Source organism: Anomalospiza imberbis, chromosome 2, assembly GCF_031753505.1.
Source record: "Anomalospiza imberbis isolate Cuckoo-Finch-1a 21T00152 chromosome 2, ASM3175350v1, whole genome shotgun sequence".
Lineage (NCBI taxonomy): Eukaryota > Metazoa > Chordata > Aves > Passeriformes > Viduidae > Anomalospiza > Anomalospiza imberbis.
The window spans coordinates 1,503,713-1,530,268 of record NC_089682.1 but is presented as its reverse complement, the minus strand read 5'-3'; the positions used below and the strand labels follow the sequence as shown (position 1 = coordinate 1,530,268).

The 26,556-nt window shown below is 50.3% G+C and overlaps 1 protein-coding gene across 1 annotated transcript; it reads left to right on the top strand.

Annotated features, from left to right (window-relative positions):
* The first annotated feature begins 13,192 nt into the window (after positions 1 to 13,192).
* SMIM34 (small integral membrane protein 34) lies at positions 13,193 to 20,481 on the top strand. Its single transcript, XM_068179491.1, has 2 exons — positions 13,193 to 13,264; positions 19,625 to 20,481. The coding sequence occupies exon 2, from the start codon at positions 19,651 to 19,653 to the stop codon at positions 20,065 to 20,067; it is 417 nt and encodes a 138-aa protein (XP_068035592.1). The 5' UTR covers positions 13,193 to 13,264; positions 19,625 to 19,650; the 3' UTR covers positions 20,068 to 20,481.
* The last annotated feature ends 6,075 nt before the right edge of the window (positions 20,482 to 26,556 follow it).

Genomic DNA, 26,556 nt, shown 5'->3' with positions numbered 1-26,556 from the left:
TGTGGTGGATTCCCACCGTGGGCTTGCACCATTCAGTCTTGGAGCTCTCTTCTTCCCCTGTTTTTTTCCCTTGTACAAAGCAATAAAGTCTGAACTTCAAGCACTGCTCGTGGCCTCAGATGTTGTTTTTTTCCTCCCAACCTGTTCCACAGGCTCGGGGCAGATCCTCCCCAGCGGGCACCCACTCAGCCGTCCCCTCTCTCCACCCGATTAACCAGGGCCGGGCAGGTGCTGGGATCTCCCCCAGCGCACCCAGAGCTGCACAAATATCCAAATGTCAGCGCTGAATTCCTCACCTGGAGCTGACTCCCGGGGTTTGCAGCCCCCAGGGCGAGTTTGGCTCCGGGGTTGGGAGCAGTGATGCCAGCTGGGCACGGCTCCCTGCCCAGGGCAGCCAGGGCTTGGGGGCACCTCCAGCTCCATGAAATGACAGTGGACCTGGAAAAAGCCATGGAAATGTTGCAGTGAGTCCAGAGGAAGCCATGGAGGTATTCTGAGGGCTCTGGAGCCAGGCTGGGAGAGCTGGGGGGGCTCACCTGGAGAGGAGAAGCTCCAGGGAGAGCTCAGAGCCCCTGCCAGGGCCTGAAGGGGCTCCAGGAGAGCTGGAGAGGGACTGGGGACAAGGCCTGGAGGGACAGGAGCCAGGGAATGGCTCCCACTGCCAGAGGGCAGGGCTGGATGGGAGATTGGGAATTGGGAATTGTTCCCTGGCAGGGTGGGCAGGGGCTGGGATGGAATTCCCAGAGCAGCTGGGGCTGCCCCTGGATCCCTGGGCCATCCCAATCTCTAATCCAATCCTTCAGTCAGTTCAAAACCTGTCTCTACCTGCCCACCCGAAATCCACTCTCACAGAGCTGTGAGCGTGCTCCAGGCTCAGCTCTGGGACTGCCAGGTGCCAATTCCAGCTGGAAGGAAAGGTGGGTGGAACGCCGAGGGGATCAGATCCCAGGAAGGACTCCAGGAGTTCATCTCCAGGCAGCCCTGAGCCAGGGAAGCGGATCTGTGCTGCTCTGGGACAGCTCTGATGTGCTGAGAGGGAGGGCTCAGCCTCTGCCCTCCCTGTCCTGGAGAACTCCAAGCTCTTATTTCCCATCTCATGGAGAGCTTGCACCCGCAGCAGGTGGGGTTTTGTTTTACCAGCAGAAATGTTCAGAGCTGCAGAGATGGGAGGTGAAACCCCTGGGAATGAACAGTCCAGCTGGAAAATCCTTCCCAGCCAAAGGCTCGGTGAGTGTGGACAGAGTTGCCCTGTGCCATTCTGAGTTATCAGGGCTATCTTTATTGGCAGCTGGCTGGGTCAGACCTGCTAAACCTGGAAACTTGTTCAGAGACAAGCAGGAGGAAACTGATAAAAATAGAAGATAGGAGCAATCAGAAGCCAGCAGAACATTCTTTACAGCTGATAACTGCTCTTATCTCGTGTGATATTTCTCTGGCATCCTGTTTCAGTTTTACACGTTGTTATCACTGCCCCAAACTCGGTGCCCAATCTCCTGATCCAGCTGGAGCCCTCAGCTGGGCACGTGAAAGCTGCACGGAGCCTTTCTCGAGGGACGGCCGCAGGGAGCAGGACAAAGCTGGCCCAGGAGCTGCGGGAGGTCACCGGGAATGCGGCAGGAGCCGCCCTGCAGGGGCCATCCAGAGGGACCTGGACCAGCTCCAGAAGGGCCCCGTGGGAATCTGCTGAGGTTCAACAAGGCCAGGGACTGCACTTGGCTTGGGACAACCCCTGGGATCAATCCAGGCTGGGATGAGCAGATGGAGCAGCCCTGGGAGAGATGGACCTGGACCTGCCCCAGCCCAGAGCCCCCCGTGCCCTGGGCTGAGCCCCAGCTGGGGATCAGGAGAGGGATTGGGATTGTGTCCCTGTGCCCCCAGAGGTGAGAGCCCACCTGCAGAGCTGCCCCAGCCCTGTCCCAGCCCAGGGAGGAGCTGGAGCTGCTGCAGAGAGCCCAGAGGAGGCTCCAGGATGAGCAGAGGGATGGAGCAGCTCTGCTGGCAGGAAAGGCTGGCACAGCTGGCATTGTTCACCTGCACAGGAGAAGCTTTGGGCTGAGCTCAGTGTGGCCTTGCAGGGCCTTGGATGGAGCCCCAGGAAACCTGGAGAGAGACAATTTCCAGGGGATGCAGGGACAGGAGCCAGGGAATGGCTCCCACTGCCAGAGGGCAGGGCTGGATGGGAGATTGGGAATTGGGAATTGTTCCCTGGCAGGGTGGGCAGGGGCTGGGATGGAATTCCCAGAGCAGCTGGGGCTGCCCCTGGATCCCTGGCAGTGCCCAAGGCCAGGCTGGACACTGGGGCTGGAGCAGCCTGGGACAGTGAGAGGTGTCCCTGCCATGGTTTATGCTGGAATGGGATGATCTTTAAGGTCCCTTCCAACCCAAGCCAGCCTGGGATTCTGTGACTTAACACTGGGGATCACAGGTTGAGCCCAAGTTTTTCTCCAGGGAATTCTCCTTTGGCAGCCCACCAGCTCTGTCTCTTCTGTCTCCCACCACTTCTATGGAATCCTCTGAATCCTTCCCCCTCAGGGAATTCCCCAGGGCATTGCCCTGGAAGAATTTACCATAGAGTTTTCCCCACTTGGGTGGACAGAAAGGACTTCCCCAAGGAGTCTTGCACAACACCATGATCCATCCCAGTTCCTTTTCCTGTATGTTCCAACTTCCCCTGGTTTCTCCTTTCCCTGTTCCCTCACTGGTTGTGGTATCCCTGGTGGCCAGCCCCATCTTCCCTGCAGGGCAGTGCCCTTTGCCCGGCCCCTCGTGCCATCCCCTGCTTAACCCTTGTGCACAGCACATGGTCTCACCTTTCATCCCTGGTTTCCCTTCAGCCTGTTGAAATAAACCTCTCCGGAACTGACCCTGCGAAAGGCCCTTCTGCCTCTCTTGGCTGAGCTAGCTGTGGTGAGCGTGGTGTGTGGGTGTTACAGATGCATATTATAATGTTGGCTTTTCACAGATATTCAAGTGCATTCTGTATGTGTGGTGTTAAAGTAACTTTGTTATAAAGAGATGGTTTTTTATTTCTGTTGGTGATTAAGCTCAGTGCAATAGCTGGTATCGGTGTGCTTGTGTTAAAATGCCTGCTGGGATGGGATAACACCCAATGGACACGGGATGAGGGCACCTGTACAGATGTGCCAGCCATCAGCACTCCCTGTCTGAAGGCAGTGTGAGCCAGGGCCCAGAACTGGAGGTGACGATAAAAAAGGACTAAAAGCACACCCAAGGAATACACATGCTCTAAAAAAGTGGACCCAAGAAGAAGATAAGCTAAACAATTCTTGGAACATGTAAACTAGTCTGGGGAGCAGTTCACTGTGCATAAGGGTCTATGGATGTGCAAAGGGCTGATGTCGTGGAAAGGTATTTAAGGGGTGTCCCCGAAGGTAACGGGGTGCTCTTGGCTGAGTAATAACCTTTGCTCTGTGGTCCTTGTCTCCCACTGTCCTTTACTGAACTTTTTGCATTTTCACAGGAGGGTGGTTTTCACAGGTGGCTCGACTGCCTTGCCTGAATGCCTCCCCAAGCAGCTTTTCCACAGGAGATAGCTAATAGATGCTATTGGGGATTATAGGTAGCAGCACTCACCATCCAAACCCCACTCTGCCACACACTTCCATGCTCATCCTTCTCCGGGTTTCCCTGCAAACACCAGCCCTGGCTGCAGCCCCAGGAGCTGCCCCCTCTCCTATCAGGAGGATCTCTCCCATTGTTCCCAACAATGGATCCTAAGCTCCATTTCCTTTTCCCCTGTGACCTGCAGCTCCAGCGGCAGCAGGGATTTGTCAGGGCAGCATGGATTCAGCAGCTGTTGTGCACGTGAACCTCCAGCCTCTGCTCTTTATCCAGGCAGGTTCAGGGACTTCCAGGACTTTTTGTCCTGGCAGGGTTTTCTCAAGGCCTTATTTTCTGCTTCCCACCCAACAGTGCCAAAGGGAGCTGGGAAAAGGGTGCAAACAGGAATCTCACACCGACCCTGCAGGCAGATCCTTCCCATTCCACCTCTGGGACTCCACCCAGCAGCCCCATCCCCAGGGACTTGGGGCTGGGTCGGACCCTGAGGGGTAAACCATCAAATCCTCCCCGTATTTTCATTTTTCGCCTTAATATGCAAATGTTGTGGTGCAGGAATAGGAAAACAGCGCGGACATCACTCAGGGACCCTCTGGGGTGTACCCAGGGTGGGGTTGACACCCAAAATCCACCCTCTGTTCTCCTTCCATTTCTGGCTTTCCCCAAAAAAAGGGAGATCTCTCTCTTTACCACCAGCCCAGCTGTTTTTCCATCCAAGTCCTGACCTGGAGAAAGGGATTGTGACAGAATAAAAGGCATTTTGAATAAAAGTAAGAAGCTGAGAAACACCCTGGTTCATGCCAGAGCTCCAGGAGCCTTTGGACACGGCTCACAGGGATGCCCAGGATGGGATTGTTGGGGGTCTGCGCAGGGCCAGGGTTTGGCTTCAATCCCTGTGGGTCCCTTCCAGCACAGGATAGTCCATGATTTGATCCTGATCCCAATCCCAGAGTTGCTGCACAGCTGAGTGCACAACACAGGCAAGAGAAACAGAGTCTTTATTTAATTAAAAATTAATTAATCTAACCTCTGCACATTAAACAGCCTCTCCTGGACATTTCCATGTGCGTTTTGCTCCTCATTTCCACTCTCTGAAGTCACTGAAATGAAGAAATCACCAGGGAGCTCTGAAGGATTCTTATTTTCTCCAGCTCTGGGCAGGTTTCCTCTGCCCTCCTGAATTTCCTTCAGTGGGAATTAACACAGGCAGAGCATTCCCTGCTCCAGCCTCTCCTCTTTATTTATACACTGGCATTATTTAGGGGTTTGCAGAGAATTGATTTGCCTGTGGGATTTTCAAAAGGGAGAAAAGAGCTGTCCCAGCCTGCTGTGTTTATCAGATGGCTTTGTGGGTTTATTCCATACATTTAATGGGTTTTTTTCCATTAAATTTCCAATTCCAGGAGGAGGATAAGGCTGAACCTCCTGCAGGGACCACACCAGTGTATCCCAGTTGGTCACCAGTTGCATCTGGGGAAACCCAGTAAATCCCAGGGCAGGTGGCTCAGATAAACCCATTTTACCTGGAAATCTTCAGGAGAGGGGCGAGAAGAACCCAGGAATTCCAGTGCCAGGGACAACAGGGGACAGCCCAGCCCCGGCCTGGCCCAGTGATACCCAGATCTCTTCCCAGATCCCAAATACCCCTGCTCTGCTGGGGCCTCCTGGTTCCATTTCTAGCACCTTCTGGGCAGGTCCCATCCAGCTGTTCCCAGTCCCCGTGGATTCAGAAATGCCCAACCGCCCATGGATGGGGTGGGACGAGATGGTCCTGGAGGTCCCTTCCAGCTCACACCTTTGGGATTCTGTGGTGGTTTTTGGGAGCTCCAGGTGGATTTGGAGGAGCTCATCACAGCAGAAGGGCCACCACAGCTGTGGTGACAGGGCAGAGCTTTTCCCACCCTGTGCCCTCCTCTTCCACCTCCTCTGATCCCTGGTGCTTCCCAGCAGTGAAACACAAGAGGTACAGAGCTCTTAGAGAAGTTCCACGGGTATTTTCAGCTTTTATCAGCACTTTTGCCAGTCCTTAATGGCAAAGTTTGTTCAGTTTCCCTGCTCAGCTCTCGTCCTCCTGCGGGGACAGCAGGGTGCAGCCACCTCTCGTCCCCTGGTGTCCCCAGCAGCCACCACTGCTGGCTTGGCTGTCCCAACGTGATGTTGTCCTGGCCATGGGCTCCTTAATGTGCAGCCTGTGGTGGAAACAGGATGTGAAGCACAGGATGGGAGTGGCAGCTGCCTCCATTCTGGCCTGAGGTGACACGGCTGCGCTCGTGCGCCTGGAGCCCAGCCCAAAACGTGAGCACGAGGCCACAGAAATGGGGATTTGATGATTTGATTTTTTTTTTTTTTTCTGTTTGCTCTCCAGGCATAATTCAAGGGTGATATGCAGAGTTCTGCTGCCAGGGCTGAGTCAGGAGCGGCAGAAACTGGATGTGGCTCTGAGCCAGGCCCTGACGTGGATCCCACACGTGACAGGGAGCAGGGATGGGGCTGGGATGGAGCTGGGATTGGACTGGGATGGGGCTGAGATTGGACTGGGATAGGGCTGGGATGGGGCAGGGTTGGGGCTGGGATGGGGCTGGGATGGGACTGGAATGGACTGGGATAGGGCTGGGATGGGGCTGGGATGGACTGGGATAGGGCTGGGATGGGGCTGTGATGGGGCACGGGCTGGAGCTCGTTCTGTGGGACAGGACAGGTCCTGACATCCTCCCGGTGATGTGGGATTTTTTTGGGATTTGCAGAGAATTGATTTGCCTGTGGGATTTTCAAAAGGGAGAAAAGAGCTGTCCCAGCCTGCTGTGTTTATCAGATGGGTTTGTGGGTTTATTCCATACATTTAATGGGGTTTTTTTTCCATTAAATTCCCAATTTCAGGAGGAGGATGAGGCTGCACGTCCTGCAGAGACCACACCAGTGTATCCCAGTTGGTCACCAGTTGCATCTGGGGAAACCCAGTAAATCCCAGGGCAGGTGGCTCAGATGAACCCATTTTACCTGGAAATCTTCAGGAGAGGGGCGAGAGGAACCCAGGAATTCCAGTGCCAGGGACAACAGGGGACAGTCCAGCCCCGGCCTGGCCCAGTGATACCCAGATCTCTTCCCAGATTCCAAATATCCCTGCTCTGCTGGGGCCTCCTGATTCCATTTCTAGCACCTTCTGGGCAGGTCCCATCCAGCTGTTCCCAGTCCCCGTGGATTCAGAAATGCCCAACCGCCCATGGGGTCACAGCAGCATCAGAAAATGGAATTTTGTGGCAAAGGGAGAGTCTGAGAATGGCAGGAAAGCAGCAAAATCTGTGGAGGTCTGCCCTGGGGAGTCCTGTCCCAGTGGAGTGGTGAGAAAGCTGAATGCATTCACAGCCAATCATGATGGAAAAAAAAGCTGGAAAAGCTTGGGGGAAAAAGGAACAAAGAAAGAAAGAAACCGAACTGCCTGTGACTTTTATCATCAGAATCCCTCACTGTACATGTCCAATAACATCTCTTTTACCCTCTGGCTCACACAAACTCTTTTCTTTCATGGGATGTGTTCCTGTGCAAGGAGTTTTCCAAAGTTCTCTTCTTGCTGAGGAGGAATATTGGGAATATCTAGAGCTCCTGTAGGAAAAAGCAGCTCAGGAGTGCAGACAGCCCTGAGCTGTGCCAGCACCCAGCTGTTCCCTGGAGCCGGATTAGGCTGAGGGAGTGTTTTCTACAAATCCTGGAGGATTCAGAGGAGCTTCTCCTCACACCTACACTGAGTGGGGGGAGAGACACACAGCTCACAGAGAGACAGGCTGGGGACCAGAAAGCTGGGAATGGGATCCATGAGGGGTCTGACCTGCACTGGGACCACCCACGGAATCCTGGAACGCTTTGGGTTGGAAGGGACATTAAAGATAATTTATTTCCAACCCTGCTGCCGCAGGCAGGGACATCCCAGGGTGCTCCAAGCCCTGGCCAAGCTGGAATCTCCTGGGAAGCCAAGAGGGCTCAGCCATCACTGAGACCACGGAGGAGGACAGGACGGATCCTCCCCCTGCCCAAGCAGGGTCCTGGGAAGGGATTTTCCATGCAAAAACATCTCTGGGCTTCAACAAATCTCCCCCAGCTCTTGCATAACTCTCTACAGCCCCAAAATATCCCCCTGGAAGTGTCCAAGGCCAGCTTGGACAGGGCTTGGAGCAGACTGGGATAGGGAATGGTGTCCCTGCCCATGGGATTGGGCTGATGCTTACAGCTTCTGCCTCCAGGACATTTTGGAGGAGGAGGAGGAATGTTGGGGAAGGGTCACCCCTCAGCATCCCAGCCTTGGGAACGGCTCATTCCTGCAGCAAACACCTGCCACGGCATGACCCAGATTCTCTGGGAGGAGTCGCAGGGCTAACGTGCAGGGATCCACCTGTGGCCGAGCCCTCAGGCCGCTGGCCCCGGTGACCGGTGACCGCTGCGGGCTCCTCACGTGAGCGGTGTCACATCCACGGTGTCACATCCAGACATTCCTGCATCCCATTTCCTCCGGCCCAGCGGCCCTGGCTCAACAGGAAATGTCAGACACGATCCAGCTTGTGTGTCCCGGGGCTGGGAGCGTGGAAAACAAGTTGGGAGGAAAGTGGGGCTGGGAAATGCTCCAGGCTGGAGCTCATCCGGGCGCCTCCTCCGTGGCTCCGTGGATCCTCCACTCCTGCCTCATTCCGGCCTTTTGGGATTTCAAAGGGCTTTGGTCATGTCCTGCCCGTGCTTCCAGGTGTCCTTGCTCCTGGAAGAGGGGACACAGAGATCAGGTCAATTCCCACCAACCCCAGCCAGGGTTTCGATGCTCTAAAATCCAATATTTGGGCAAAAATAGTCCTAAGTTTTTTTCTAATTTAGACATGGGGGAACTGAGAGCTGTTTTAAAAGCTTTTATTCTATTTTTACTTTTATGAGAAGGGTGAGATAATATCGATGTTGTAATTTATGCTATTACAATCAGAAGTTAACTATTTTTTTAATTACAACACACTATAAGTGGTTTTTTGTTTATTAGCTTTTGTTATATTATGCTGTAAATGTTTTAAAGCTAATTATTTAAAATTACTCTTTTTGAGTCTTACTACAATGTATCTTTCATAGTTTTATTTCTTTAAAGTATTTAGTTTTGTTTGTAAGGCTATCTTTTGAAAATAGTTTTTAGTTTAATTTTTCTTTCAACAATGTTTTTCTTATTTATGGTATTTCTTTGTTAGCATTTTTTACCTTAACGTTTGTATATAGATGTATATTATGTGAGTTTTTTGTTAGGCTTTCAGCACAAAATAGGACTAAAACAGCCTTGCTTGATTCTTTCCTTGCCTGGTGTGTTTAAAAAAAAAAAAGGAATTTCAGGAATAAGGGAACCAAATCCTCAGCTGTGCCCTGCCCTGCGTCCCATAAAACTGATGGGAACTTCCCAGCTGATTTGCCACCACTGGGAGACTGCCAGGTTTATTTCTTGTTATTCCTGCTTCAAACCCATTCCCTCATTCCTCTGCAGAAGCCCAGGGCTGTGGCTGGAGGAGGGATGGGGACATCCTTGAGCAGGGGTCACTCGGGATGGCTCGGGAGACACGCCTGTGTCCCCAGTTTTTGCCTCCAGGTTTGTTCCTCACCAAAGCCCCATTTCCTGAGCCACAGCTTCTGAAAGAGCCATTAAATCCTCAGGGCGTTTTGTGAGGGATAAAACAAAGAGAAGGCAGCTTTCTTACAGCTTCACTGAAATCCAAGGAAATCTGGGGGAACTTCCACACCCCTCCGGATCATCAGCAGAGGGGCTGAGGAAGATGAAGGAAAACTGAAATGGAAGGAAATCTGTGAACCCCCCCACCCCCACCCCAAGGATCCCCTGATGGGGAGACTCCTAAAAATTCTGTGCCAGAATTGAGAGATGGATGGGACTTTGGGTTTTTTGGTCTTCAGGGTTGATGTTTAGTTTTTCTCTTATCAATAGTTCAGCACGCTGTCTGCATCTCAGTGTACGAAGAGAAAGGCACCAAAAGTCACCAGACACACAGGTTCAAGGTCTTTTAAAGCTATTTTGTCCCATTAACTCTTAGAAGGTATTTTATTTCCATCTTTCTACCAATAACTAATTATTCGTCTGCTCATGTAACACCTGCATTTTGGTTCTTGCTAACCAATCACTCTGTGCCACCAACACTGCAGAAAATGGAGCAGATGAAGAACAAGAAGGAGATCAGACAATGCCCCAAATCCTCCATCTTGTCTCCTATCCACCTCCATCCTGAAACCCCACAACTGGAAGTTTTTCACCCTGTGATAAACTATCCTGTATCTATTTCACACATTTGCAGATTCCAATCCATCCCAAAGTCTTGGAAGCTTTCTCCATGGACAAAGATTAAAAGCAGCATTCTCCCGGGGGTCAGGACTCCTCAGGACAGACAGAGAAATATCCCTTTGCCCTGGGTTCCAACAGAAATGTTCCTCATTCCACACTTCCCAGAATTCCCACCCTCCCCCTGTAAATCCTCCACCACCCCAGCTCCCTCACTCTCAGCCCTGGCAATGGCAGCTGGATGCTCCTCTCTGTTGGAACCCTGGCTGCTGAGAATTCCAGACTTTCTGTGCTGCCAGGCCCTGACCCCCAGGAGAACACTGCACTGACCTGAGGCCCTGGAGAAGCTTCCAAAATGGAATGACAGAACTGGGATTGTGGGGTGGAGTTTGAACAGCAGTGTGTGATATCACAGGGTGGGAAACTCAGAGTTTAAGGGTTTAGGATGCAGCAATAGATATAAAGCAGGATGGAGGTTTTAGGGTGGAGGCTGCTCCTTCTCCTCCACCTCCTTCTCCATGGGTTTGGGTGGTTTTGTGGAATTGGATAAAAAAGTCCCCATTGCGGGCACGGGTGGTTGGGTATTGGGTTAAAAGTGAAAATAATTGAGGTGTCATTTCTTAATTGGACAGCTGATCCATAAACGGCCTTGGAGAGAGAGAGATGGGCTCCATTTTTAGTTTGTTGGAGTGAAGTGCTGCAGAGCTCAGGGTTTGTGAGACTGTGACAGAGACAAGAGCTGATAAACATCTGAGTCCCAACCAGAAATACCCTCTCACACATTTCATCCCGACCTTAGCAGAAAAAAACCCAAAAACTCCACACCTCTGGTGGATGTGGGATCCCCGCTGTGCTGCCCTGCTGAGGACAAGGAGGAATCCTACACCTTTTTCCTAGGAATGCCTGGGGAGGAGTCCATCCTCCTGCCCTTTTCAGGTCACCAGTTAGAGGCTGACACTAATCACAGTTGTTAATTAGCAATCAAGCTCCTCTCCAGGGCAGGTTGGACTCATGGATTCTGTGTCTCTCCCAGAGAATTGGGAAAATTCCCAATGAAACAACCCCCCCAAACCTCTCATCCCCACCATGTTGTGCAGGTGATGGAGGGCCAGCACTCCCAAGGGAGTGTTATCCACGTTTATCCTTCTGCATTTCCATTGGAGTTGGTTTCCAAGGCAAAAGAACCATCAAATACAGGGAAGAGTTCAAAACTCTCATTTCAGAGAGGACCTGGAGGGGCTGGAGCGTGGCCAGGGCAGGGAACAGAGCTGGGAAGGGGCTGGAGAATTCCTGAGGGAGCTGGGAAGGGGCTGAGCCTGGAGAAAAGGAGGCTCAGGGGAGACCCTGTGGCTCTGCACAGCTCCTGCCAGGAGGGGCAGGGAAAGGAGGAGAGGAAATGGCCTCGGATTGCACCAGGAGAAGTTCACATCAGAAATTAGAAATAATTTTTGTCCCCGGCAGAGTGGTCAAGCCTTGGGCTGAGCTGCCCAGGGAGGTTTGGAGTCACTGGAATTGTCCCAGAGGAGTCTGGATGTGGCCCTGGGGACAGGGTTTGGGTGATGCTGGTGGGGCTGGGGTGGCACTGGGTGATCCTGAAGGTCCCTTCCCACCCTGGTGATTTTAGGATCCTGTGGAACCAGGTGGATTTTCTATGTCCACGCTCCAGCTCTGAGAACCAGAGCTGTGGGTTTGGCTCTTGGGAATGGTTTAAACCCCTCACCACCACTTTTTGCCCCAAAATCTGGGATTTAGCTGTACACAGCTCCCTCAGCCTGGCAGCACCGGGGTTATCCAGGAATGAGGAGGTTTCCCAGGCCTCTCCTTTCCCCTGGAGCCCTCAGGTCTCCTCTCCTCCAAACAGCAGCTCCTGCTTCTGATTTTCTCCCCATTTCTGCATTTGTTAGCCAAAGGTGGAGCTCACTCAGGAGCTGCTGAGACTTTTAAAGCTCTGTGTGTTCTCCAGAGGAGATTGGACGTGTGGAAAAAAAGGAGCTGAGTCCCACAGGCAGATTTAGGAACACGTCTGAGCACAAATTTAATGTCTGCTGCCGCATCCAGGCTGCCGTGGGACCCGGCTCTCCCTCCTGCTTCCCAGGAAAAACCAGCTGAGCTCTCATCCTCCCTCAGCTGTGCTGCTGGCACCGAGGAACCTCGGGCCAGGAGCTGTCTGTGCTCCAAATCCCAGCCAAAGCCGGGATGTTGCAAGGGCTGCCCGGTGTTTTGCGTTGCTCCTGGAGGGGATTTGGCTGGCAGGGGGTGGAACTGGGGCTGGTAAAACGCCCCTGCCCCTGCCCGGCTGGCAGAACAGGCTGGAAGGGCTTGGGGCAGGAGATGGGAGCTCAGATAGCGAGGTTGCCTCATCCAGCATCCTCTTTCCTATTCCTGGCTACTTTCTTTGCCCATCCTTTCTCTAGAAGTGAAGCAGGGCTGGAGGTGTGCCCTGGGCTGGGACAGCTCTTCCAGGGACAGGGGCAGCTCCTGGGGGTCTGGCCAGGGAAGGGAGGGGGATTCAGTGATCCTGGTGGCTCCTTCCCGGCTCCGGGAATTCCTGGGAGGGGATTCAGTGATCCTGGTGGCTCCTTCCCGGCTCCGGGAATTCCTGGGAGGGGATTCAGTGATCCTGGTGGCTCCTTCCCGGCTCTGAGAATTCCTGGGAGTTGGATTCAGTGATCCTGATGGCTCCTTCCCGGCTCTGGGAATTCCTGGGAGTTGGATTCAGTGATCCTGATGGCTCCTTCCCGGCTCTGGGAATTCCTGGGAGTTGGATTCAGTGATCCTGGTGGCTCCTTCCCGGCTCTGGGAATTCCTGGGAGTTGGATTCAGTGATCCTGATGGCTCCTTCCCGGCTCAGGCTATTCCAGAATTCTGTGATTCCTCTGGCGCATCCCAACACAGCGAGGGAACACCAGGACACTTCTGACAGCCCCTGGGATTAAAACCGCCCACAATTTCCGAGGACTTATGACCAGTAACCAAAAATCCCCCCAGACCCACCATCCCCTCTCTTTCCAACAACAAACACCCTCCCCGAGCAGCTTTCCTGCATCATTTTCCCCACTGCTGACACCCCTGAGTCCTCCCCGGTGCCACCCTCCCGCTGTGCTTGAACAAGGGAAACCTTTTGTCCCTTTTTGTCCCTTTTTGTCCCTTTTTGTCCCTTTTTGTCCCTTTTTGTCCCTTTTTGTCCCTTTTTCCCGGAGCAGGAGCCTCCCAGGTTGGGTATCCTGTCCCCGCCTGCCCGGCCACTCCCTGCTGTGATTAACCCCAGCAGCAGCCGGGCCACTCCTCCCCTCCGCTCCCCAAATAGTTAAATCCCGCAGCAGCCGCGGCCAGAGGGACACGGGGACACGGGGACACGGGGACAGAGGGACAGAGGCAGCGCCGCAGGTGAGGGAGCACCGGGCAGGTAAAACAGCTGCGGCACAGCATCTGCAGGCTCCTTTGTTAATGATATGTGAGCGCCGCTTTAATTATTCACTGCAGCTTTTCGTTTGTTTCGGTGCGTTTATTTGGATTTATTCTATTTTTTCCCCCTGAAAATCAGCTGTGTTTAACTTTCTTGCTATTGGGAGTGTTTTTTAAAAATTGGTAAAATATAGCATTCGGTATACATAGGCATTAGATGTGTGTGTATATATATATACATATATATATTTATATATATAATTTATATCTATATATAATATATATTTATATTTATATTTATATTTATATTTATATTTATATTTATATTTATATTTATATTTATATTTATATTTATATATGCGTGTATATATATGTTTATATATATTATATAATATATATATTATATGCATATACATATAAATGTGTTTATATATATATACATCCTATATATATATAATATATATTAAATTATGTATATACATATATATAATATGTATATACATATATGTGTTTATATAAAAATATATAATATGTATATACATATATATGTGTGTATATATATCCCATATCTATATCTATATATACATATATATAAAAAAAAAAATATATATATATATAACAGAGACTTGTAGCTCTGTTTTTGTATTTTAATGTGTTTGTCTGTGTAGGGGGAGGAGAAATTTTAATGTATTTTAAAGGATTTTTAATGCTTTTTAATGTGTTTGTGTAGGGGGAGGAGAAATTTTAATGAATTTTAATATTCAAAAATTTTAAAGCATTTTTAATCTATTTTAATGCGTTTGTGTAGGGGGAGGAGAAATGTATGCACGCCTGCATGCGTGCGTGGATTTTATTTTTTTTATCTATTTCTGAGGCAGGAGGTGGTGGTCACAGAGTGGGCTGGCTTGGAAGGGACATTAAATCTCCTCCAGGGACACCTGCCACTATCCCAGGCTGCTGCCGGGACACTGCCAGGGATCGCAGCTCCGGTGGGAATTCCACGGCCGGGCAGGATTTCTCCCTCCTGGCTAATCCAGCCCTGCAGTGTGAGCTGTGTTTGTGGGGCCACACCTCTGCACACACACACACACACACAGAAAGGTCCCAGCAATCCTCAGGCTGTGGAAAAGCAGGGGAGAGGGGAGGGGGAAAGGGGCTGAGTCCAACCTGGGAAAGGAAAAGGAAAAAAAGGAAAAGAGGAAAAGAAGAGGAAAAGAGGAAAAGAAGAGGAAAAGAGGAAAAGAGGAAAAGGGGAAAAGGGGAAAAGGGGAAAAGGGGAAAAGGGGGAAAAGGGGAAAGGGAGAAGGAAGGAAGGAAGGAAGGAAGGAAGGAAGGAAGGAAGGAAGGAAGGAAGGAAGGAAGGAAGGAAGGAAGGAAAGGAAGGAAAGGAAGGAAAGGAAGGAAAGGAAGGAAAGGAAGGAAAGGAAGGAAAGGAAGGAAAGGAAGGAAAGGAAGGAAAGGAAGGAAGGAAGGAAGGAAGAAAGGAAGAGAGAGAAAGAAAGAGAGAGAGAGAGAGAAAGAAAGAAAGAAAGAAAGAAAGAAAGAAAGAAAGAAAGAAAGAAAGAAAGAAAGAAAGAAAGAAAGAAAGAAAGAAAGAAAGAAAGAAAGAAAGAAAGAAAGAAAGAAAGAAAGAAGGAAAGAAAGAAAGAAAGAAGGAAAGAAAGAAAGAAAGAAAGAAAGAAAGAAAGAAAGAAAGAAAGAAAGAAAGAAAGAAAGAAAGAAAGAAAGAGAAAGAAAGCTGATTTCTCATCTGTTTAATTAATACAGCAATGGGGAAATAAGACCCTGGGATGTCCCAGTGTCTTCATGGTGACCTAAAAATCACCCCAGGCCCTTCCACTGGCACACGGGGCTCAGGGGTTGGAGCTGCTGGCCCTGGAGCCTTTTCCCAAGCTGATTTCTGTGATTCCAAGTTCTCCCAGCACTGCCTGTGAGTTGCACATGGACAAATAACTCAATTTGTTTATACAAGACCTGTTTACACCTTCCTGGACACCTGGAGTTGCCCAAGAGCAGCCACAAATCCTTCCTTGGTTGTCACTAAAGGCAGATTCTACCCTAATTTAAAAAATATATATATTTATTTTCTTATATTATTTATATATTATTAATTTCTTTTTAAAATATGCTTATTGTTTATATTATTTATTTTTAATGTATATTGAGATTTTTTTAATATATTGAGGTTTTTTTATATATTGAGGATTTTTTTGAACATATTGAGATTTTAAAAATATATTGACTTTTTTATACTGGGATTTTTTTTATACTGGGATTTTTTAGATATTGATTTTTTATATACTGATTTTTAAAATATGGATTTAAAAATATTTTTAATATATTGATTTTTTTTTAATATTGACTTTTTTTTCCATATTGAGATTTGAAGTGCCTGTCCAACATCTCACTGAGCAGAAGACACTGTGGCCCTTAGAAAGCAGAGTCTGAGCACCTGAAAAGTCAGAACTCTGAGCTTTATATTCACTTTTAAATCCCCCTGCCCCAGGTCCCAGGCAGTGGTGGGCAGTGTCCATAAAAACCACAGACAGCAGCACCCAAAGCTCAGTCTCGGCTTTATATGGCAGCAAATAAATAGAATTTTGGGGATGGGATGGTTTGGGGGTGGGCAGAGCGAGGGGCTGTTGGTGGTTTTTTGAGGTAGGATTGCAGGGAGTTTGGAATTCCATCAGGAGGAGGAAGGACTGGGGATTCACCCCTGGATTTTGGTCTCTGTGCCCCTCATGGCACTGCCCACAAATCCCGTGGAGCAGAACAGCCAGGAGGGGCAGGGCAAGGAGAGCTGGGCTTGGGGCAACAACTGAGAAAATCTTACCAGGAAAACAATGGATTTTCAGGCAGTTTTTTCCAGCCTAAAACCTTCACCTGGGGTTGAGCCAAGGGATAAATCCCGTTTATTCTGCTGTGCCCTCTGAGAGGGGGACAGCCGGGGAAGTTTCACCCCTGAGCAGAGCCGGGATCTCGGACTGAGTCCCTGGGGAGAGAAGACAGCCAGGAGCACGTGGGGACAGGACAGGGCCATGGCTCCCACTGGGCTGGATGGGATTTTGGGAATTAGGAATTGTTCCCTGGCAGGGCGGGGAAGGGCTGGGATGGAATTCCCAAAAAGCTGTGGCTGCCCCTGGATCCCTGGCAGTGCCCAGAGCCAGGCTGGAGCAGCCTGGGACAGTGGAAGGTGTTCCTGCCATGGCAGGGGATAGAACAAAATTATCTTTAAAGTCCCTTTTTGAAAATTATTCATGAATTTTGAGAAGCGAGATTGGGCTAGGGCCGAGGGAAGTGTTTTATAATCCATGAATTTTATAATCCATTGTAATGCTTTTTCTCTTCAAGCCAGGTCTCCTAAGCTCTCAGAGATAAGCATTACACCCTTGATAGCTCAGCTACCTCAGGTGGCATAAAAGAAGCAGGATGGCTCTATTGACAGTGTTGGAAACAAAAAGTTTTAATAAAAGGCAAAATAAAAAGCTCTTTACAGAGAAAAGCCTAGCCAGGGCAAGAGGTTCTTGCTCCTGCTAAAACACTTCAAAAAAGTGATTAACTTTTTTTTGTTCTCTTATTTTTCTAGTGAATTGCTTAGGTGGGACTTTTTGGCTTCTGTGCAATCGGCTAGCTTTAAGTTTGAAGTGAAGTCCCCAAGGTCCTGTGAGGTGTCTTTTAACCAAATTGAGGAGAGAACCTTCTGGGCTTTTTCCCTTTTTAAAGAGACAAAGAGTAACTTGTTTACTCCGTCAACAGGGGGCATGTTCCTACACCACTGGAATCTGGAAGGGATTTTGCCTTTCTGTTTTCCCGTAGAGACAAAAAACTCCCCTTCAGCTCCAAGCCACACCTGAGCCGCGTGATCCCCCACGCCCGGAGCTGCTGGAATTCCTTGGATTCCCCTGGACCATCTCCGCTCCCGCGTGCTGGGGCTGTGAATCTCCTCAATGCCGGGTGGCACGGACCCAGCACGGGGAGATTCCGGGCGGAGCAGTCAGAGCCCGGCAGGATAAACACAGCCATTAGCAGGGAACGGCTGCGGGGAGAGGAGCCCTCCCCGGGAACGGCCATCCTTAACCAGCCAGGATGGCCCGGGGGCACTGCAGGGGGCTGGGACGGCTTCGTGGGGAGGAAATGCCGCGATCCCCTGAGTCAGGAGTGCTGGACATCCTCGGAGGATCAAACAATTTCTAAGGGAAGGAAGGTGCCAGGCAGGGATGCCAGCTGGCCTGACCTGGGGTCAGGAGCTCTCTCTTCCAAGGATTATCCAAATACCTCAGGGGACACTGGCAGGAAGATCGACTCTTTAGTCTCCTTATTTTTTCACTTTTTTTTTTTTTTTTAATTTTAATTCTCTTATTCACATTAACTTAAAGTTTTAAATGTGAACGCACTGTTTTAAACTCGCTTTAAAAACTTTTAAAGTCACTTTTAAAACTTTTAAACTCACTTTTTAAATAGGTTCTTGTAGGAAATTTCAAGCAGGGTCAACCACTCAGGTGATATAAAGCACCTGAGCTCGGGCTGAGAGAGGTGAGGTCATTCCCTCATTTTTAAAGACCCTTGATGAGCAAAACAGGATGAAAACCAGGGAAAACTTCATCCCAGGATGAAAACCAGGGATATATTTAAGGACATTATTCAGCATTTCCTCCATCCAAGAGACCTTCCGGAGGTGCTGTCCTCAATCCCAATGGATTCCATGAAATGCTGTGCTTTAAGGACATTATTCAGGATATATTTAAGGACATTATGCAGCATTTCCCTTGTCCAAGAGCCCTTCTGGACATGCTCCTCAATCCCACTGGTTTCCATGGGAATGCTGTGCTTTAAGGACATTATTAAGGATATATTTAATGACATGATTCAGCATTTCCTGTGTCCCAGAGCCCTTCTGGAGGTGCTGTCCTCAATCCCAATGGATTCCATGGGAATGCTGTGCTTTAAGGACATTATTCAGGATATATTTAAGGACATTATTCATCATTTCTTCCACCCAAGAGCCCTTCTGGAGGTGCTGTGGAATGGTGGAATTGTTCTGTTGGGAGAGACCTCAAAGCCCACCCAGTGCCACCCTGCCATGGCAGGGACACCTCCCACTGTCCCAGGCTGCTCCAGCCCCAGTGTCCAGCCTGGCCTTGGGCACTGCCAGGGATCCAGGGACAGCCACGGCTGCTCTGGGCACCCTGTGCCAGGGCCTCAGCACCAGGAGAGGGAATGAGCTGAAATTAGCAAAAATTGCGTGTTTGGGATGAAACTCTTGCATTTGATTTACAGCCCTCATGGGCAGATTGGCACAAAGCTTTTCTGAGATTGTCACATTCTTCTCAAAGAAGGCATTTCAGAGAGCTAAAAATGATCCATGGATTTCTGTCAAAATTGGGAAGTTGTTGCTGCCAAAAGCTTATTTTTGGGTGTGGGATTGGGAGATGGAGCAAAAATCTTTTTTCATCTTTAGATTTTTCAGAATGGCAGGATTTTGTGGTTTGCTGAGAGGCAATGGTTTGCCCAGAGCAGCCGTGGCTGTCCCTGGATCCCTGGCAGTGCCCAAGGCCAGGTTGGACACTGGAGTTGGGAGCAGCCTGGGACAGTGGGAGGTGTCCCTGCCATGGCAGGGGTGGCACTGGATGATTTTAAGGTCCCTCCCAACCCAAATCATTCCATGATTCTGTGACAATCCCAGTATTGATTTCCTCTCCTCTTGGTTAGGTTACTTTTTTTTTGAGATCATCCCTGGAATTGGCAGGGTTATTCCCAAGTTCTGACTCTGGTGCTGCATCACCAGCAGAACAGAACCAGCCTGGGGGAACTGTGTGTGCCCGTGCCCGTTTGCCATGCAGTCAGCACGTCTTTGCATTCCCTGAATTCCTGCCCTGACTTGCCACTGCCTTCCACCGTGGAGCTCTGCCTGTCAGATGTGCAGCTGGGTGATGGAATGATGGGATGTCCTGAGTGGGAATAAACCCCCAGGGATCCCCCAGTGCCAGCCCTGCCCTGTCCAGACCCCCACCAACCCCAGCCTGGGCATCCCTGGCAGTGCTGTCCAAAGGCTCCTGGAGCTCTGGCAGCCTCGGGGCCGTGCCCATTCCCTGGGGAGCCTGGGCAGTGCCAGCCCCCTCTGAGGGAAGAACCTTTCCCTAAAACCCAACCTAAATGCCCTGGGCCAGCTCCAGCCAGGATCCTGTCCCTGTCCCAGGAGCAGAGACTGGAGCTGCAGCTCAGGTGAGCTCAGGCTCCTCCAGCTGAACTTTCCAAATGCAGGAATTCCAGAGCAGAGGACAGGGAATGGTGTGAAGGCCCTGGGCTCAGCTAATCCGCTCTTTTTCCCTTTGTTTTGTTTAGATTTGGTCTCTGGAGTGGAAGCTGCGATGGCTTTGAGCAACCACACCAACAGCAGCTCGGTGCTGCCCAATCTGCTCCACATGGAACAAAAGAAGGCCCTTCGGTTCAACAACTACAGCAACCCCGCCCTGGAGCTGCAGGAGGAGATCATGGCCTCCTTCTACATCCTCATCATCGTCGGCTTCTTCGGCTTCCTCCTCTTTGTCATGATGCTCAGCAACATCGTTTCCAGCAAGCCTGAGAACTACATGGACTACCTGTACTCTGGGAAGCTGAGCCCGCCCCGGGGCCAGCTGGAGCTGCCCCAGAGCCACAGCAAGGACACCAAGGACACCTTTGTCATCATCAACAGCGCTGCCTTCCTGGATCTGCAGCAGCAGAACGGCACAAACCACCCCGGGACTGAGGGGCTGAGCACAAACTCGGTCCTCAGGGATGTGTGAAAATGTTTTTTTTTTTCATTTTCCTTCTGCTCAGCCTACCCAGGGATCATTCTCCTCCTTGCGGAGGCTTCCCACGTGCAGCTGTGAAGGCACTAGAGGGAAACTTGTGTTATTCCAGCTCCAGGTCTTTGGATGAGGGGCTGGAGATGAATTCCCTCTCGGCTGCTCTTCCATGGCTGTTCCTGTCGTGTTTTCCTGGCTTGGCTCTCAGGAGAAGAGATCACCCTTCCTTTGCTGTTGCCTCCAGCAGGGCCAGGACAATGTGGGACAATGTGTCTGTGCCTGCTTCCTGCTATTCTTTATTCCCTAATTTATTTGGGGGCTCAGAGCTGCCAGTGAGCCCTGGCTGTGACTGTGCCAGCAGGAGCAGCCTCCATGTCCAGCCTCAAACGATGGGAAAGGGTCAGTGATCTGTGTCCAGCCATTCCACAAGGAATGAAGGTTATTCAAGGCTCTGGAGGCACGTGCTGGACTTGGACTTGTTTGGCCTGCAGCAGATTTTGGACAGTGGTCGTGCATTTCTCAGCAGTTCTTCCACACTTGGCTGCCCTAAACCAGGAAAATGAGGAGGGCCAGAACATCCCATTCCCAAGGGCTTGGAGACAGGACCCAAGGAATGGCCTGAAGCTGCCAGAGGGCAGGGCTGGGTGGGAGATTGGGAATTGGGAATTGTTCCCTGGCAGGGTGGGCAGGGGCTGGGATGGAATTCCCAGAGCAGCTGGGGCTGCCCCTGGATCCCTGGCAGTGCCCAAGGCCAGGCTGGACACTGTGGCTGGAGCAGCCTGGGACAGTGGGAGGTGTCCCTGCCATGGCAGGGGTGGGATGGGATGAGCTTTAGTTTCCTTCCAATCCAACCCATTCCATGCTCCTGATGTCCCTCCCAGAGCCCCCCTGGGCAGCCTCAGGGCTGACAATTCTCAGCTGGAGCCCTTGGGGATGTGACACCGCTGTGCCAACAATCCCAAACAATTCCATCAGGGTTCAGTGCCACCCCTCTCCTCAGGGAATCCCACAGAGCTGCTGCTGGACCCCCAGGGTGGACACAGGAACCAAGGGGGGTGTTGCAGTTTTGGGGTGTCTTCTGCAGGTCCCCATGGGGCTCAGGCGTGCTCAGTCTGTGCCCTGCAGAGTCCTGGAATCCAGGATGGGAGATGGGGAGAGGCAAATGCCGGCAGAGGGTTCCAGCTTGCTACACTTGGTCCAAGAATTGATTGGCAAAAGCTCTGGAGTCTGCAAATCCAAATGGTTGGAGGCTGGTGGGGCAGATACTGTGAGAACCTTAAGGCATTTGGTTATAGGAGTAAAAATCCTGTGAAATCCTATAAAATTGTGAGTCTGAATGCTGGGAGAACCTTAAGGCATTTGGTTATAGGAGTAAAAATCCTGTGAAATCCTATAAAATTGTGAGTCTGAATGCTGGGGGTTCCTCTCAGCCTCCTTTATGTTCCTTTGTGTGTTTGCTCGTTGGTACTGACATGAAAAAAATTCCCAACAATTTTATAGGGAGCATTATTTCCTAATTCTCCTCCCACAGGTTTTTACTGTCTGGAACTTCACATTTTGCTACTGTGATGTTTTTCTCTCCCTGTTTTTCATGTATCCTTTTCTGCCATGATAAAGTGTTGCTATTATGGGATTTTGCCACTGTTTGGGCCAATCCAACTGCCTGGAATTGATTTATTCCATGCAGGCCACGTCCTTAAAGGGAGTTTTCAGGGCCTGATCTCCTCAGAACAGTTCCAAGGCTGCTACTTCCAGCTGATATCCAAGCTGAAATCCAAACCACTTTCTTGGCTTTCCACACTTGTCCTTGGAATTCCAGAGGTTCAGCTTTCCAGCAGAGACCTCTCCTTTTTTGGACAGGTGCATATTCCCAGCCACTGGCTCCAGCAGGGGCCAATTAGGGATTGGAGTTGGTTTTGGATCCTGTTCCTTTGGCTTCCATGAGGTGTCCACAACTCCAGCTCCCAGTAGCCACGTTCCCATTACTGCTGCTCAGCTGGAAAATGGGAGATGTTTAAAGGTAGAAACAACATTTGCAGCTACCAGGTTTGTTCCTTCTCCCCCGTGGGGCTGTTTTCCAGAAGGGGACAGGTGGCACCATCCAAAATTGGATCCAATTTCTGCCGTGCCAGCACCGAGAGGAGATTCCAACCTGACTTCCAGCAGCACTGAGAATTCCGGCTTTGCACACTCAGCTACTCCATTCTTCCATGCAACAGCATCAGGAAGCAGAGGTGGTGGTGCCTCATTCCATGGTAAGATCCTGGTTTTGGAGGTGCCTCATTCCATACTGAGATCCAGGTTTTGGGTTTTGCCTAATTCCATGGTGACATCCAAGTTTCAGTGGTGCCTCATTCCATGGTGACATCCAGGTTTTGGAGGTGCCTCATTCCATGGTGAGATCCTGGTTTTGGAGGTGCCTCATTCCATGGTGAGATCCAGGTTTTGGAGGTGCCTCATTCCATGGTGAGATCCTGGTTTTGGAGGTGCCTCATTCCATGGTGACATCCAGGTTTTGGAGGTGCCTCATTCCATGCTGAGATCCTGGTTTTGGAGGTGCCTCATTCCATGGTGAGATCCTGGTTTTGGAGGTGCCTCATTCCATGCCGAGATCCAGGTTTTGGAGCTGCCTCATTCCATGCCAAGATCCAAGTTTCAGAGATGCCTCATTCCATGCTGATACACAGGTTTTGGAGGTGCCTCATTCCATGGTGAGATCCTGGTTTTGGAGGTGCCTCATTCCATGGTGAGATCCTGGTTTTGGAGGTGCCTCATTCCATACTGAGATCCAGGTTTTGGGTTTTGCCTAATTCCATGGTGACATCCAAGTTTCAGTGGTGCCTCATTCCATGGTGACATCCAGGTTTTGGAGGTGCCTCATTCCATGGTGAGATCCTGGTTTTGGAGGTGCCTCATTCCATGGTGAGATCCAGGTTTTGGAGGTGCCTCATTCCATGGTGAGATCCTGGTTTTGGAGGTGCCTCATTCCATGGTGACATCCAGGTTTTGGAGGTGCCTCATTCCATGCTGAGATCCAGGTTTTGGAGGTCCCTCATTCCATGCCAAGACCCAGGTTTTGGAGGTGCCTCATTCCATGCCAAGATCCAGGTTTTGGAGCTGCCTCATTCCATGCCAAGATCCAAGTTTCAGAGATGCCTCATTCCATGCTGAGACACAGGTTTTGGAGGTGCCTCATTCCATGGTGAGACCCAGGTTTCAGCTTCCATCACCGCCTCCAGATTTTGGGCAGGGATTTCACCTGCACCAGTGGCTGCTGCAAGGAAGTGCCAGGCTGGAAGTTGAATTCCACAGGGAAGGGCAAACTGAGCTTCCAAAAGTAGATTCCCTGCTGAGGGATGACAGAGCTCTGATATTCCCCTGGGAATGAGCCCATTCCTGCTCACACCTTCACCAGCTCCTGCAGGTGGCTGAGGTGGGTCCTTCCCTCTGCACTGGGGGCTCCACATCCCAAAAAGAGAGGGGAAAATCAAATTCTGACCACTCAGGATCTGGTTGGTGGCTCTGTCCCCTCCCCAACCACTCTGCCCCAGCCCCTTGGAGTTTTCCCTCCTGGCTTTTCCCTCCCCACCCCAGGGAGATGCAGCTGTGCCTGCACCATTTCAACCACGCTGATAAAAGCTCCAACTCCTAAAGAAATCCCAATCCTACAGAGTCCAGGCAAGGAATGTTCCTATTTCCACCTGGAATGGTGGCTGGGATGAGGCAGAAGCCATGAGGGGAGTGGGATAACCTCAGCCTTGGCTGAGAATTCCTAATGCTCAACCCCAAACTCCATCAGTTTTCACAAAGTCTCTCCCTGGTTGAGCAGGAAGCCACCAGCTCTTGTACTGATTCTGTTCTGAGGAGTAGAAGGCTCTTAATTTAATTTCTGTCTTACTTTATTTTCTAAATTTCCCTCCTTTTTCTGTTTCCATCCTGAGGCCATCTTTGATTTGGGCAAGTTTTTCTCTCTTGGTTCTAGCAGAGCTAAAATTACCCGCTTTTGGAAAGTATTTTTGACACCATAAATACAACTTTGGTGTGGGACTTCAGCTCATGCTCAGGAATTCATCAGTCAGCAGGAAGGAAAAGAGATTATTTAAATTTGGGATGGTGTTGGTTAGAAAAAGAATCCTAATCTTTGTCACTTTGTGTAAGACTGGGAGAGAACCAAATTCCCTGTGGAGAGTTGGTTTTGGAAAAAAAAAAAAAAGAAACCTACAAAACATTTAATTTAGATAAAAACAAAATATTAAATTTCAAATTTAATTTTAGCTGTAATATAATACAGCAATAAAAAAAACCCTACTGTCACTGTGTATTTCATTATGTTCTGAATTTCATGATGTTTTTAGTTGGCATTTTAAAATAAATGTGAATATGTGTGTAAAATAAATGTTTTTGAGGTTATTTTTAGCTCGAATCTCAAACGTGGTGACTGGGAAGGTAATGACATAATGACCCCTGAAGTGGGTAATTGGGATGTAAGTGATAATTGCCACCCTAATTGCTCCATTAACAGGGACTTTGTCCAGGGGTAGGTGGTAAATGTGGTGGTTGGGTTGGTTTGTGTCACTGCTGTAGGGCTGGCACAGAGGAGAATCCCCTGCTCAGAGACACTGGGATTTCCAGATCACAGAATCAGGAATATCCCGAGTGGGAATAAACCCACAGGGATCCCCCAGTGCCAGACCCCCACCAACCCCACCCTGGGCATCCCTGGCAGCGCTGTCCAAAGGCTCCTGGAGCTCTGGCAGCCTCGGGGCCGTGCCCATTCCCTGGGGAGCCTGGGCAGTGCCAGCCCCCTCTGGGGAAGAACCTTTCCCTAAAACCCAACCTAAATCCCTCCTGGGCCAGCTCCAGCCAGGATCCTGTCCCTGTCCCAGCGGTGGTCATTGCCTGCCCCTCACCAGGACGGTTTGGTTTGGGGGTGAAGGAGCCAGGGACAGCCAGAGCTGAGGTGATGCCACCTGGCAGCCTCAGAGCAGCACCCTGGGACAATGGCGTGTCCCCAAGGCTGCAGGAACACCATCTCAGCCTGGAGCACCTCAGGGAGAGAGGAGGGAACAGGGAAGGAGAAGAGAAGTCCTGCTTCATTCCTGGATGCTCCCCCAGCCCTTCCCTCCCTGCTTTCCTCCCGGTGTCCACTCACCATCAGGAGGGGCTAAAAGCAAGAGTGACAAGAGTGACAGGGCCTATTGTAAATGCAGGCGAACCCAATGGGAAGAAATGCTGATGTGTGACTCCAGGTCAGAAAGCTGAATGATTTCTTTATTATAACTGTGCTATAACACATTAATATACTATTTAAAGGAGATACTAAAACTACAAACCTACTTGTTCTAACTACCAAATCTAACCCACAACTGGTGACCCTCTCTGAGAGTCCAGCCACAGGTGGGTTGGTTTGGCCATCAGCTCAAACAATCCTCACCAGAATCCAACCAAGCAATCACCCCAGGTGAGCAATTCTCCAAACACATTCCACATGGGAAAAACAAGGAGCAGAAATAGAAATTGTTTTCTCTTTCTTCTCTCTGTGCACCTCTATGAAAAAATCCTGAGAGAGAGAGAAATGTGCTGCCACAAGGGCCTTTCCGTGCCTGTCTCGAGAAGGGCACGTTCTGACTGGTGCAGGATGAAATAAATAAATTTAAAGAAGGAAACAACCAGATCAGGGGTGACCCTGCCCCTGTGCCCAGCCCTGGGGGCACCTCTGCGTGCTGTGTCCAGCTCTGGCTCCTCAGCACAGCAGGGACAGGAGCTCCTGGAGCTGAGCAAGGACCTGGAGCATCTCCGTGCCCAGGAGAGGCTGAGGGAGCTGGGGCTGCTCAGCCTGGAGAGGAGCCCCAGTGAGAGGGGCCTCAGCCCTGGCTGTCCCTGGCTGTCCCTGGCTGTCCCTGGGTGTCCCTGTGTGTCCCTGTGTGTAGGAGCTCAGAGCAGGCCCAGGCTCTGCTCCAAGCCCAGCAGTGGCCACAGAGCCATGGGCAGGGGCTGAGCCCAGTGTAATATATGATTTTGAATAAATTTGTGCTCAGGACTAAAAAAAAAAAAAAAAAAAAAAAAAAAAAAATACAGTATCCTTTTAAATGGAACCAATTGATGGGAAAGAGCAATACACACAGGATGAATTCCCGTCCCAAAAGATGGTTATTCTGAAGGATTTTTCTGTCGAGAACATTGAACATTGATGAATATTCGTCGCCAGAAGAAGATATCTGAGGGGATTACAATCTAACAGGATTTCAGCAATCAGAGTATTCCATTATGAAGCACCACAGGAAAAGAACATGCATGAATATGTGAAAAAGGACAAAAGGAAACAGGAGGACCCCCCCCAGAATCCCGCTAAGTCTGGAAACAGCATAAAAAAGACCCTGTGAAATCAGTACCCCGTGAACTGCCAGGGTACAGAGCTGCATAATCCAGACCCAGTTCACCCAGCACCGATCGCCTGGCTCGGCGCTGATTTGCTTGTGGCTTTTC

Excerpts from the sequence above, each read along its gene's own strand:
- SMIM34 (XM_068179491.1), top strand. The coding sequence starts at position 19,651 with ATGGCTTTGAGCAACCACACCAACAGCAGCTCGGTGCTGCCCAATCTG.